Genomic DNA, 13363 nt, shown 5'->3' on the forward strand with positions numbered 1-13363 from the left:
TGTTTCGGTATTACGTGTCTTTCTGTTCCTCCATGTTGAAATATTTTACAGTGGACAAGATTCCGTTTGAAAATGTGATTGACTTTCCCAGTAGATTTTAACTTGCATAAAACTATAATAGGAACTGAATTTTGGTGGATTCAGTTACCTCTATACCAACTGAAGGCAATGAAACCAAAAAAAGCATTTCAGAAAAAAGTGGACAAGATGCCATTTGGAAATGGACGCCTCATATACACTACACTCAAATTGTTGTAGCTTGAAATTCACCTGCACATGCAATGGAGCGAATGTAGAATATGGAGATTGTCTCCAATTTCGCTAATATTAGGTATAGTAACTAAATTTGGCCTTCTAATCACAAATCTGTTGTTAAAATGTGGAGGTCACGTGTGGAAATCGGGAAAAAAGCCGATATAAGTGGATTTTTTTTTCTTTAGAGGTGTATCGCATTTTTTTACGAAGAAAATTTTAACTAGGCTTACCTAACCTAACCATGAATGGTTGTGGGGCTACCCGTGCATGGTTCGTGGGGCTGCCCGTGCATAATGTACAAATGTATATGGATGCGAAACTTGGTCCCTTGCATTGAAAGAGGAACATAATTTGAGAGTATTTGAAAATAAAATCCTTAGGAAAATATTTGGGCCTAAAAGGGATGAGGAGACAGGTGAGTGGAGAAGGTTACATAATTTCTATTTATGTCCAGATATTAATAGAATGATTCAATCAAGAAGACTTAGGTGGGAGAGGAGAGAAGAGTTTACAGGATTCTTGTTTGGAAACCTGATGGTAGGAGACCTGTAGGAAGACCAAGACAAAGATTGAGGGATAATGTTGAGATGGAAAAGAGTATATAGATCTTGCTCAGGATAGGGACAGATGGAAGGCCTGTGTTGGCGCAGCCATGAACCTTTGGGTTTAGGAAAGCTAGAGAGTTAGTTAGTTAGTTCTTTCTCATAGGGTCACTGGCATCCCCATGGTTGTTCCTACATACATTTCATGAATGCGATATTCATCATTGTTGCGGTTAACTATAAAATAATTGATCTTTTCAATCTCATCATCATTCATTGGCAGAAACATTTTATAGAGTTTCCCTGATAGGGCAAGAACTAGAAAAATTTAGTAGGAAATACATTATGTAGTATTAATTTAAATGCCAGTTTGATAATTTGATACTTACTTCAAATACATTAAATCCTATTTTGATATCCTTGTTTAATCTTTAACAGGTGAATAGTGACAATTATTACCTGACGCTCAAAGTAACAAAGTCACAGGAAGATGGAGGCGATGCCTCAGAACTTGAGGTGTGCGAGTTGCAGTTATCAAAATCCCCAGAAGTCGTTCTGGAGAGCAGCTCCAGTTGTTTCCCGGTGGACAGTGAAGAGTCTCTCCTGCCAGAAGCCAGCGACATCAATGAAGCAGCTGAAGAAGCAGCGAGTCATCTTAGCAGCCTCACCTCATCACAGTTTGTGAAGAAACTGCAAGATGTCATGAACGCAGATCGATCTGTAAGTACATGCAATTTCTTGACATTGGAAATTATTTAGGTATGTTTTTCATATGTTAGCATCCTGATTTTCTTAATCAGTTTCTTTCTCGGACTGGACATAACAGTTTAAAGTGGAATCCAAACCAGTATATGCCTTGACTGGGTATCAAACCCAGGATGCCTTCATTGTATGGTGACGACGTTACCAGTGTGCCATTGAGGAGGCGATTTTCTTACTAAATTCCACAAAAATATGTTTTTATACATATTTAAGTATATTTTGAAGATGGAAAATGTTATTTAATATTGGAACCCAGAAGAACTTGGCTTTGCAGTTCATTATGCTTCACAAATCAATAATTATCATAGCCATTACCTCCCTGATACCACAATGCTGGTACATTACCATTAAGGGTCCCAGGTTTAAGTCCTGGTAGAGATACATAGTGATTCCGATCAAACTTTAACATTTAACAGATTGAAAATATTGTGTTATTCGATGTAGGCTGTTCTTCTTTTTTTTTTTAAAGAAAAAAAACGACATGAAAAATAGTTGTTGTTCATGAGACATTTCTAAAATCTGCAAAACATCATCTTGCCACAGATATATATAATATGTTACAATTTTTGTATAGTTTCACACATTTGTTGAAAGAAAAAATAAAATTTGTTGAAAATATATTTTCAATAGGTAATATAGAAATAATCAATGAAAGATAACCTGAACACTAAATACACCATATCCTCTTCAGAGTTAAGATTGTCACTAATTTCAAAATCTGAAGTGAAATCCACCACAATGTAATCTGCATGCAAATTGTTCAGTGCCATTCTCAAGAGTATAAGCAAAAGCTCAAAAGTAATTCAACATGAGAACAAGTAAAGCTCAGCAGCAACAAAGACAATACACATTCACAAGAGAGACTGTGCAGATATAGCCTGTTGTTCATTCACAATATGGATGTATAGTGAAAGGCAGGCTATATCCGTAGGCGTCGTATTGGACAGTAGTTGTATGAACATGCTATCCCCATCACACATCCTAAATGTGTTAAACTGTGTCAGCATAAAGTCAACCTGAAACAAACTTTTAAAAATTGACCTTTCTGAATGAAAATAACTACTAAAGGAATATAACTTCCTGACAAATAAAACCTTTTTTTCCAGCGGAAGTACAGGGTGGCCATATATGGTTTCCAGAGATTTCAGATCCCGGATTTTTACAGCACACCTCGTATTACAAAATTTCCCTTATGGCAAAGTTATGGGTTTGAAGTCAAGTGATCATGGTGCCCATTCCACTAGCTCCTTCTCCCAAAATTTTCTTTAGATAATTTGTCACTTACTGAGCATTTGAAAATATCTGAAAACAATTCTGCTATTGATTCCAGAATTTATGGTCACCCTATATCATAAGCTCTCCTAAGGATTGTTTTTTTTTAAATTTTATTTAAACTGCTTACTGTTCATTCTGTCTTTCAATTTAGTTGATGATGTGAAAAATTCCTTTAAACAGTGCATCGGTAAAACTGACCTCATAACCTTGAATTATAACATATGTATAGAAATATCAGATAGTTAAAAGTATCACGTATAAATACATTGATATTCCTATATCAACAAATACCTATGGAGTGTCAAATTAATCTGCCCCATTGTATATTGTTTATAGACATGAAGCTGTAACTTGTAATTTGCTATTTACAGCACTAAAATGAAACATCATTATTGTTATATTAATAATAATTTCAGGTGACAACTGGTTCAGGAGGTTCATTAACATCACTTCAACTGAGGCTTGCATCCACATTCTGCTTGAAGTCTATGCAAAAACCTAGCACAACTATTCATTGTCCAGTAAATGAATCTCAAAACAGAATTGTTTGCTCCATTATTAGTTGGAGAAGGCAGTGGATGAATGACACGTTGTACTCGGAGCCATCTTGCATTGTGGAGGATGGCCCATCTGAAATATCACGTGTCCTTGAAGTTCACAGAACACCGGTCAGTGAGCCACTGTTTGAAGCTCGCAGGGTGTCATGCCCTGGATGTCTTGAAGATGTGGACGTGAACAATCTGCATGTTAAACAGTTGGCGAATCTTGGTGTGGCACACTATGACGATAACTCCAATGAGGTCTTTGCGCATGCAGTTGTTCGAATTAAGAAGGCACAGAGACAGGTAAGTTTCTCATACATTGCAGATTTCTTTTGTTTATAAGTACAGTGGAACCCCAATTTTATGTTCTTGGATTTTACATTTTCCTGCATACATTCAATCTTGATGGTTCCAGTGTAGCAAAAAGTTATAAAATTTCCATCGATTGTACAGTTTCCCGCATTTTGAGTTTTTGCAGCTTGGTCCCCTGAAGAACGTACATTCGAGGTTCCACTGTAATTGCTGCTGTGTCAATTTACTAAATCTAATGTTATTTGTATAGCTATAGGAGAATAAGTTTTTCTCTATTGACAGATAAATGTACTATTTTCAGCATTTAGGTCAGCCATGTCATAGTTAATGGAGTGTCGTTCTTAATTTTCATTTACTGCAGACCCCACTTGAATATATTTTGTTGTTGTGCATCCCAAGATATTTGGAAAACCTCATCATCATCATCCTCCTCCTTCGCCGTTCCCTGCCTCTGGCTGGGTTGGCATAGAAGTCAATCCTTTCCATTTTTTTCTGGTCTTCCACCACTCCTCTTTTTCCACGGTGTTCCAATCTTGCCCTCTTCTAACATTCTCCACTATCTACTCTTTCCACTGCTCCATACATAGTTATTGGCACAATACCTTCTTGTATTTCATAGGTACATCCCTGTTCCATATTAAATGTTTATTTAAAGTTTCTCATCAAATAGTCCTTTATTACAATTGTACAATACAAATTATTGTGTTACTAATATTTTTATTATAGTAATAATACTGAACATTGAATTTTGACGACATTCCAAAAGTCACATGAATTTAATGTGCGGCTGAATTGAAGCCACTTTGACCTGGTACTAGCAATTGTGAATGATATGGAGACAAACTGCTCATACACCACTCTGCATTTCACCCATTTTCATTTTACCACACTATGTATGATATTTTGTAACGCATCACAATACTGAATGTGAAAAAAGAACAGTTGAATGTATTAAAGGTCAAATCAAATTTCAACCTTTTTTTTTTTTTGCATTATGTAATAAATATGGCTCCTTTTACAGGTTGTGGCTGGTTATAAATACATTCTACTTCTTGACATCGCAGAAACGAATTGCGCGAAAATGTCGCATATGCAAGAAGTAGACCGAGCACAGTGTGAGCTGAAGTCTGATGCATCTGAAGTAACTTGCGAAATAGAATTTATTCAGCCAGCAGTAGGAAATACGCTAGAGCTTATCAGTAACAATTGCACCTTACCTGACCAACAACATGTTGTTTATGACCAGTTTTCTTGGGACCGAGAAGCCAACACACCAAGCAGGGAGGGAAGAGTTAATGATGGCACCGTGAATCTTGAAGAGATCGAGAGCATGATTGTCCCACATAATATGGAGAACAGCGAGGAGTCTGATGAATTTTCACAGGTTCACGATGTGAGTCTTAGAGATGCTGCTAATGCTGGTGGCAATGAGGCTACTGATAGTGTTCAAGAATCAAACACGGCCAGACCAATTCATCATATGGTGGGCGGTTTGGCAGATACTGATGAATCTGAAGAGGAAAGCATAAGAGAGATGGCAACATTTGCACTAAAAACTTTAGATGAATATGATGAAGATACTTTGAAACGAGTACTTCTACAAATAATTTCATCTAAGAAACAGGTTAGTTTATTTTGTTTTTTGTAATAATATCATTCCAGACCAATTTACAATTAACCTTTATTTTTTATTTTATTATTATTGCAATTATTCTTGTAAATAATGTTATATTTACACATTGTAGTATTCACACTATTTTAACTTTATTATTCAGATGATTTAAAAAAAAGATGCTGTTGTAGTGGTAGAATTTCAATCTCGCTTCTAATGTCCCCAGGTTTGAATCCGGACCTTGACGTGTGTGTTCTTTGTGAGTGCCCCTTTCATCAATTTTATCTAATCATCACTCATCCTCATTGTCAGTATTAGCCAAAGGTGGTAGAAAAGCATCTTGAAATAAGAAAAATACAAAATTAAAGAAAGAAATGCTCTCACAGTATAAATATTGTGAATAAACAAAAAGAAAAACTTTAATAATCACTAAAGCACTTCACAATCATGTGTGTTACCACAATCAATCATACTTTGTAAAAAGTAGATTTAAAAATTGTACCTTATAGTCGTGTGTTTTGTAGCCACTTGACGTTTCAACGAGCCAACACATTGATCTTCATCAGGATGCAGTAGAGATATATTTCGGGTAAAATTGTTGTTTTGCACTTTTTAATATCTTAAATCGAATTTTCGTGTCATTTTAAGACCATTTCAAGGACATCTCCACTGGTTCCTGATGAATACAAATGTTTATTGATCAAAATGTCGAGTGACTGTAAAACATGCTACAAGAAAACCTCGTTAATACGAAGTTCAAAGGACCAAAAAATGCTAACTTCAAATTAAACAACTTCAAGTTATCAAAACTTTTCAAGATGATGCCTGTTTTTCAGGTGTAAATAAAGTAGAGTATAAATTACTCCCATAACGGATGTTTTATACTTGGTAATAGCTCAAAAAATAAGTTTTATATGACCATATAATAATATTGTAAGTTTTAAAGAAACTGTAAAAAATGTTACACAAAATGAGAGCACGGAGCTCTAAACTCTTCCTCGACTTGCATTGTAATCTATCCTTAAAAAGGAAACACCCAACTTGTGATCTGTTTGCATCAAATGTGGATCCAAGGACACATTGAACAGCGCTGCAATTAATAAGTCTGGTTTGGATTCCTCTTTAAATTGTATATTTAGCACAAAATGAACTCAAAACAAGCTTTATGAAACTTGCGCATTTTCAGATTCAAAATGGGGGATTGTTATTTACTCTCACGTTAATCGATAATTTATTGTTGAATATTCTGGTTACCTCCTGAATAACTTTTTTTTTATCCGTCTCTGTCCATTCCTACATTGAGCATTGTGTGATTTATTATTTTATAGCACTCGAAAAAAGCTGCGATTATATTGTATCGAATGTTGTTCCTTCTAGCACTGATCTGAGTGTTGAAGTTATTTATACTTGTGTCAGGTCCAAAATAAAAGTTACAGTTTTGCGTGCCCAGAACAGATAGTCATTTTAACTTGTTTTTCTTTCTGGAGATCAAATTTCATTATCGTCAAATCAAAACAGCTTTGCGAGATTCAAAACAATGACTTTTCCTTTGCCCTGGATGAGTCATTGCTGTTATTGACTTTGCAGATGCTAGACAAAACACTGGTGCCAGCTGCAGTGTAAACACAATGAGACCGGCTGGAAGTTTGAGATACAGGTGGCGGAAGGGAAAATACTCGGCATTTTAAAGATAATGCAATTGTCGAAGATCAAACTTTTATCAACAGTGCGAAGAAGAAATGATCCTTGCTTTACGTTTTACCATGCAACAGACAAATAATATGGACAATATTTCCCATGCAGACAGCTGCATTCAAACAAAAATAAAAAAAAAGGGCAGCCTGAATTCTGCTATTATCGCATTACCATGCACACCAGTATTCGGAGAATGAGCTGTTGTAGAAGAAGGGGGGGGGGCAAGGGAATCACTTTTTTTCTTATCTTAAGGTTTTAGTTCGTTTCGAAGAACTTTTAGACGCCAAAGAAAAGGAGGAGGAATCCACTACCACCTTTGCCTGTAATCAGCCCGTGTGCACACGTGAGCAAGATAATCGTTGCCGAAACAATTAGCATCGACCGCTCCTCCCATTTGCCGACAGGAAAAGAGGGAGAAGTCACTCAGCTAAGAGAACACTTTTTTGGGAAATTTTATGACCGGCACAGTTGGGAAACGTATGGACTGGAGTTATAATATATACGTAAGATCGAGGCAAACTTTTGTGTAAACCTAGATGACAACGCATTAAGCTGGTTGTCCTATGTGGCTTTCATTATTTGTAACAGTTTCCCGTTCCTATGAATTGCTACAGGGCACAAATAGCATGTTTTGAATGAAAGTGGTTACCGGAAGTTGTCGGCTACCAGGCCAAGAGTTGCTCGCTCACGGAAAATTGATGAATTTCGACTTCCTGTGATCTTATCACATTTCTCGTTTGGCACTGGTGAATATTTGCAAGGTGGCACATTCTGCGGTGGAAGACCTTGACCTGCCATGCAGATTGACAAAGAATGCAAGTCCAGCAGGCATTTCGGGCTGATTCCCTCCAGTTGTCAGCTGCTCTTAGGACAAGAAAACTTGTCAAGGTCAAGTTAAAATAACATCCAAGCTCTCTCCACATTCCATCTTCTCTTGACTTACGCAGGTGTCTACTTCGAATTAAGCGAAACCAGTTTTTCTGAAGGGTCTTGTAAACAACTTCGTATTAAAAATGATCCATGCCGAAATGCTTTAAAAATCCTATCTTATTGGCTGGGGAATGGGAGGAACTTTGGATTAAGGGGTACTTCGTATTAACCAATATCGTATTAACGAGGTTTTTCTGTACTTCTTTTAAATTTCATCTTTTCAAATTAGTGATGAATGCGGTAACTTGGATAATTTTGAAGTACTTCAGTGATTATTACACCTTTATTGTGTTATTGTTCAGAAAGCTGGAGAAGTCAAGGAAATTATTATTATTAATAATTGCACTGTATACCACGGCTAATCTTGAGGGTTATGGGTTCCTTTCTTAGGAATGTAAATCAGAAAGCAGAGATATATATGCCAATGGATATAAGGATGAGAGTCCATATTCTGAAACCTTCACAGTTACAAAGATAATATGCTTAAAATTCTCAATACAAAATGTTATTCTTCTTCTTCTATGAATGAGGTTGGCTTCTTCTTCTTTCTTCTAATGGAAATGGTCAACTTGTTCTTCTTCTAGGAAAGAGGTTGGCTTCTTCTTTCTTCTATGACAGGATTAAATATCTCTTCTATTCTTCTGTAGAAGGATCATCTATTTCTTCTATTTTCTTCTATAGAGGGATTATCTATTTCTTCTATTTTCTTCTATAGAAGGATCATCTATTCTATTTTCTTCTATAGAAGGATCATCTATTTCTTCTGTAGAAGGATCATCTGTTTCTTCTATAAAGGGATTATCTATTTCTTCTATTTTCTTCTATAGAAGGATCATCTATTTTTTCTATTTTCTTCTATAGAAGGATCATCTATTTCTTCTGTAGAAGGATCATCTATTTTTTCTATTTTCTTCTATAGAAGGATCATCTATTTCTTCTGTAGAAGGATCATCTATTTCTTCTATTTTCTTCTATAGAAGGATCATCAATTTCTTCTATAGAAGGATCATCTACTTCTCTTATATAGAAGGAATTAACTACTTCTTCTATTCCTATGAAGAAAATTAATTTGTTGTTTCTTCTATGGAAGATCAACTTCTTCTGGCATGAAGCCCAAATACCAATAGCAAGATTCAATGTACAAATCTGGATATAGTGCCATCGAGCTAACGACCAAAGGGAGAACCCAGGATCACTAATGTAAGAGTGCTACCTATGGTCCAGTGCGACTACAGTCAGCTAGTGCAATCGTAGTGCTTTGGGGTGACTAATATCAAATATAGTGCCACCAAAAGGAAAAGAACCAAAAACTTAACGAGGCGTTCCTCCTCGCCAGAGATAAAAGACATGGATTCAAATTGACATCTTGACTTCCTTACTTTCCTATATGTCTAATTCATGAGTATTTTGTTAATCATTATAATTTCTCTATTATTTTATGTTGCTTATTTTATATTTACAATGGTTTAATCTATGCTCATTATCTTTCATTTCTTTTGTTTAATATAATCACTTTCTGTGTCCTAATTTCATCAATCGATTTACTTCCCACCTTTCTGTCGCGCTGCCACCTATTGTTGCTTCCGCCAATTAATTCTCCCTATGTTGATCATTGGGTTCGGCCGTTCAGGCACGTAACATAATAATAGTATTATTATAATTTCTCTTTCCTAAGATTGTAAACTGAAAACAAATTTCACTTTCATCCCCCTTTTCATGCTGGTTTTTCTTCTGGGAAATATTTAGTTTGATTGATTTGGTGTTTTAAGTCCACTTTATGCACAGTAAGGCTAATCGGGACTGGACCTACAGTTCAAAGTGGGATCGGAACCACTATGTGTTTCCACCGGGTATCGAACCTGGATATTTAGTTTGAAAATGCTCTTCTCTTTTCTCATTTATTTTCAACAAAGCTGAATAAATGTGATTCATTTGCAAAGTTGATGACATAACACCTATTTATTAGTATGTTAAACCACTGTAGAGTTATTTAAAGACACGTGGACAAGTGAAAATTTTGTTCTGTTTCGAAAATGAGTGAATCGTGAATCAGTTTATGAAGATAATTAACCAAAATATAAACACAGAATACATAAAGTCTTGTGACACTGTCTTTAATTGCTGACAGCCTCCAAATGATACAACTTTCTCACACATATCATGTGAAAGAGAAACTCAAATTGTTTTTATTTTCATTCAAATCTTGTAGTTTCTTTTTCTGCATTTGACGCTTCTTGCAAACATATCTACCATCAGTGTGCTTTCTGTGTGTTGCAATAAGACTAAAGTAAATGTACTGTAGATGTTCAGTGAAAAGTCCAGACTACTTTTCACAAATCAGCTCTAGACTACTTATCACAAATCAGCACCAAGCAGGAATGCAATATATGCTTGTTTGTATGACACATTTGTAATCAGCACTTGCTTCTGACCTCAGAATATGCAGGGGAAATATGGCAAGAGTTTGAGTATCATGCAGGCATCTCCCATGTGATATAAGCTTGGGAGAATTTCTTTTTAACATTATTTTTCATACACTCTATTATTCATTGTACTCATACACTGTATTTTCATACCGTATTATGTATATGAGTGTTTTGAGAGAAACATATATTTTACAGGTTGTTGCTGGTATTCTTTATCACCTCACTATTCGTGTTGGTTTGTCCTCCTGCACAGAAGAGGAGGAAGTAACAGATGCATGCATTGATAAAGTTGAACCAACGAAACATATTTGCAAGCTGAAAATATTGTACCAACCATGGATGCATATCCAACGAAAGCTTGTAAATTCTGAATGTAATCCCGAAACTGACTTTGAAGGTGTTGAGCAGTCCCAAGTCCGAAACCGGAGGTCTGCAAGTGGAATGAGAGATAATGTTGTTGGGGGGAAAGAGCCTGCTGATGTGAATGATCCGTACATTCAGGAACTGGCTGATTTTGCTTTGTTCGAGTTGGATAAGAAAACCAATTCACTTTATCGGCTAGGTTTGGTACGAATCATCAAGGCTACAAAGCAGGTAAGCTAGATTGTTTTTTAGTCTATCAATTACCCTAGAGTATGACCCTTCTGTGCATTTTACCCACTTGTCTCCCTATATTGTAGCACAACCTTATCTAAGATATGTTTCATGCCTTTAATTGTAATGCAGACATTTTTTAGGAATGTTTATGCCATCCACTGTCTATGTGCTGTTGCTCTGTTATTGTTAAGGTTGCTACTTGCTACTCATAATGTTCATGTTACGTATAAAATTTACTAATATTTAGTGGATTTAAGAGTAAAATTTGACTTGCGTAGATGATCTACGAACAAGTGAAAATATTCTCTTTCAGTGTTGTTGGATCTTGTTTTTAATTGTATGCCAAAATGTTTCTACGTAACTAAGTTTTGAAATAAACACCAAAACATAAACCGTATATTTTAAGTTTACTTTTCATTTAGAACATTATTAAAAGATGAATCATTTCTACTCATGGGAAGTAGCAGCTGTGAGTAAAATAAGGTTTGTATTTTGTAGTTAAATTATAAAGAGGTACTAAATCATGGTTTTATCCAGTATTTTGCATTGTAGGGTGTACGTGTTTGTGTTTAGGGGGAGGGGGAAATGAGCCAAAATGACCCTAAATTGGGTCTTTGTGCAAAATTTTAAGGGGGTGCTGAAATTTTGTATGTGTGTGGATAAATCACTGGTACTAAATTATAAAGCAAAGAGGGTACTGGTAGGTAAGCATCAGATATATGCCAAGAAAAGAAATTTTGGAGTGAATACTTGGTCATTAGACTCTTATCTTGCCCTTGATAAGATTAGATCAGGAAATGGCTGCAATATGGATGCATCCGCAGATCAAGTTTTCATATCTTTTAAACAGGTTTTATCCAAGTCCTAAATCTTTTTAGTCCTATGGAAAATCTGTATACACAAAATGAACTATTATGTGTACATTGAGGTGCCTCCCCCATGATGCAGTGGTAGCATCATTGCCTTGTAATCAAGGGGTCCCGGGCTCGATACCCGGTCTAGGCACAAGTGGTTCGGATTCCACTTTAAACTGTAGGTCCAGTCCCGATTAGCCTTACTGTGCATAAAGTGGACTTAAAATAGCAACTCAAAACCAAACCAATGTGTACATTGAATTGAATTGAATTGGTGTTTTAAATCCACTTTGTGCACAGTAAGGCTAATCGGGACTGGACCTACAGTTTAAAGTGGGATCAGAACCACTACGTGCCTCCACCAGGTATCAACCCCGTATTATACAGTATGTAAATATTACAGCATATCATACCCTCAGGTACGTGGGATCTCTCACCGGGTAGATGTAGCTCACTGATCATTCATCCTTGAAGGTAGAGCACTCGTTGATCATGGTGAGCTCGATGGTAAGGTGCAAGAGGTACAACTGAAACAAAATGTACTACAAAACAACTGGAAATGGTAAATAGTCAGCACTTGGATTTTAAAAGCTTCGAACCTGAATCATACATGGTAAACAAGGATAATTAACTGTCTAATGCTTGAATGCTGAAGTGTCAATCAGGCGAACTCAACTTGTTCGAAGAGCAACCAAAAAAATCCCTCCTGACTATTTCAAGTCAATTCAAAGAGTGTTGCTACTCCTGTATTCCTGTCTCAGTGGAGACTTCTTCCGTGCCGATTCATCAAGTATCAGGCTTCCTATTCTGTTGGCAAATTACTCTCTGTTTCCCTGTTGTTACACCAACACTTCAGGAAGCCTGCTAACCACTTGACTTAGCATATTTGAAATACCTAAGAGGAGCAACAGCTGGTAAAAACAAGTGAATGACCTTTGCTCAGATTGAAGCTTTTACAAAATGTACAGGCTTACGTTCGTTACTATAGTTATAATTTTAATATCAACTTTTTAATGAGGTTTTAACATTATGTAAATTTCTTTGCAAAACCAAACATTGCTTACCATAGTTAACATAACATAACATAGCTCATGGCACAACAGCCCTTGAGGGCCAAGATCCACCTATCAACTACAGCCTCACTCCCATATGCCTCAACACATGTGGGCAAACATCCAACCAATTTACGGGTTGACATGTGGTCAGCATAGTCATTGTTGTAGGTTTCTATGACCGGGTTACACTACTCGTTTATAGCTCCCCAATTTCCTCACGATGGTGGTTGGCCACCAGTCCCATACACTGGCCGAAATCTAAGTAAAAAGGTTGTTACACTTCCTCCCAGGAGACTTGAACCTGCACCCGTCCTGCAGCCTGATGCGTTAATGTACATAACACGCATGGTGCAGAACATCCTTAACATAGTTAAAGCCAATAATTCTCATTTTGTGTGAGAACCAAATTAACTTTAAAATTTCCACCGTAAACTGTTTCCCTTTTTTATTTATCCAAGCTGAGATGAAAATTTGTACGAAAGAAACTGCAGTGTATGAATATCTAC

General features: G+C 36.3%; 1 protein-coding gene across 4 annotated transcripts in view; it reads left to right on the plus strand.

Annotated features, from left to right (window-relative positions):
• LOC145985194 (uncharacterized) overlaps positions 1 to 13363 on the plus strand; it is an 84129-nt gene that overhangs the window by 9983 nt on the left and 60783 nt on the right. For all 4 annotated transcript variants that reach the window (XM_083118918.1, XM_083118919.1, XM_083118920.1 and 1 more), the window contains exons 3-6: positions 1236 to 1517; positions 3251 to 3679; positions 4710 to 5312; positions 10547 to 10945. In XM_083118918.1, coding sequence (XP_082975044.1) covers positions 1236 to 1517; positions 3251 to 3679; positions 4710 to 5312; positions 10547 to 10945 — 1713 coding nt within the window. The remainder of the gene's footprint in view (positions 1 to 1235; positions 1518 to 3250; positions 3680 to 4709; positions 5313 to 10546; positions 10946 to 13363) is intronic.

The sequence above is a fragment of the Lepisma saccharinum genome, chromosome 3 (assembly GCF_977018435.1).
Source record: "Lepisma saccharinum chromosome 3, izLepSacc3.1, whole genome shotgun sequence".
NCBI lineage: Eukaryota > Metazoa > Arthropoda > Insecta > Zygentoma > Lepismatidae > Lepisma > Lepisma saccharinum.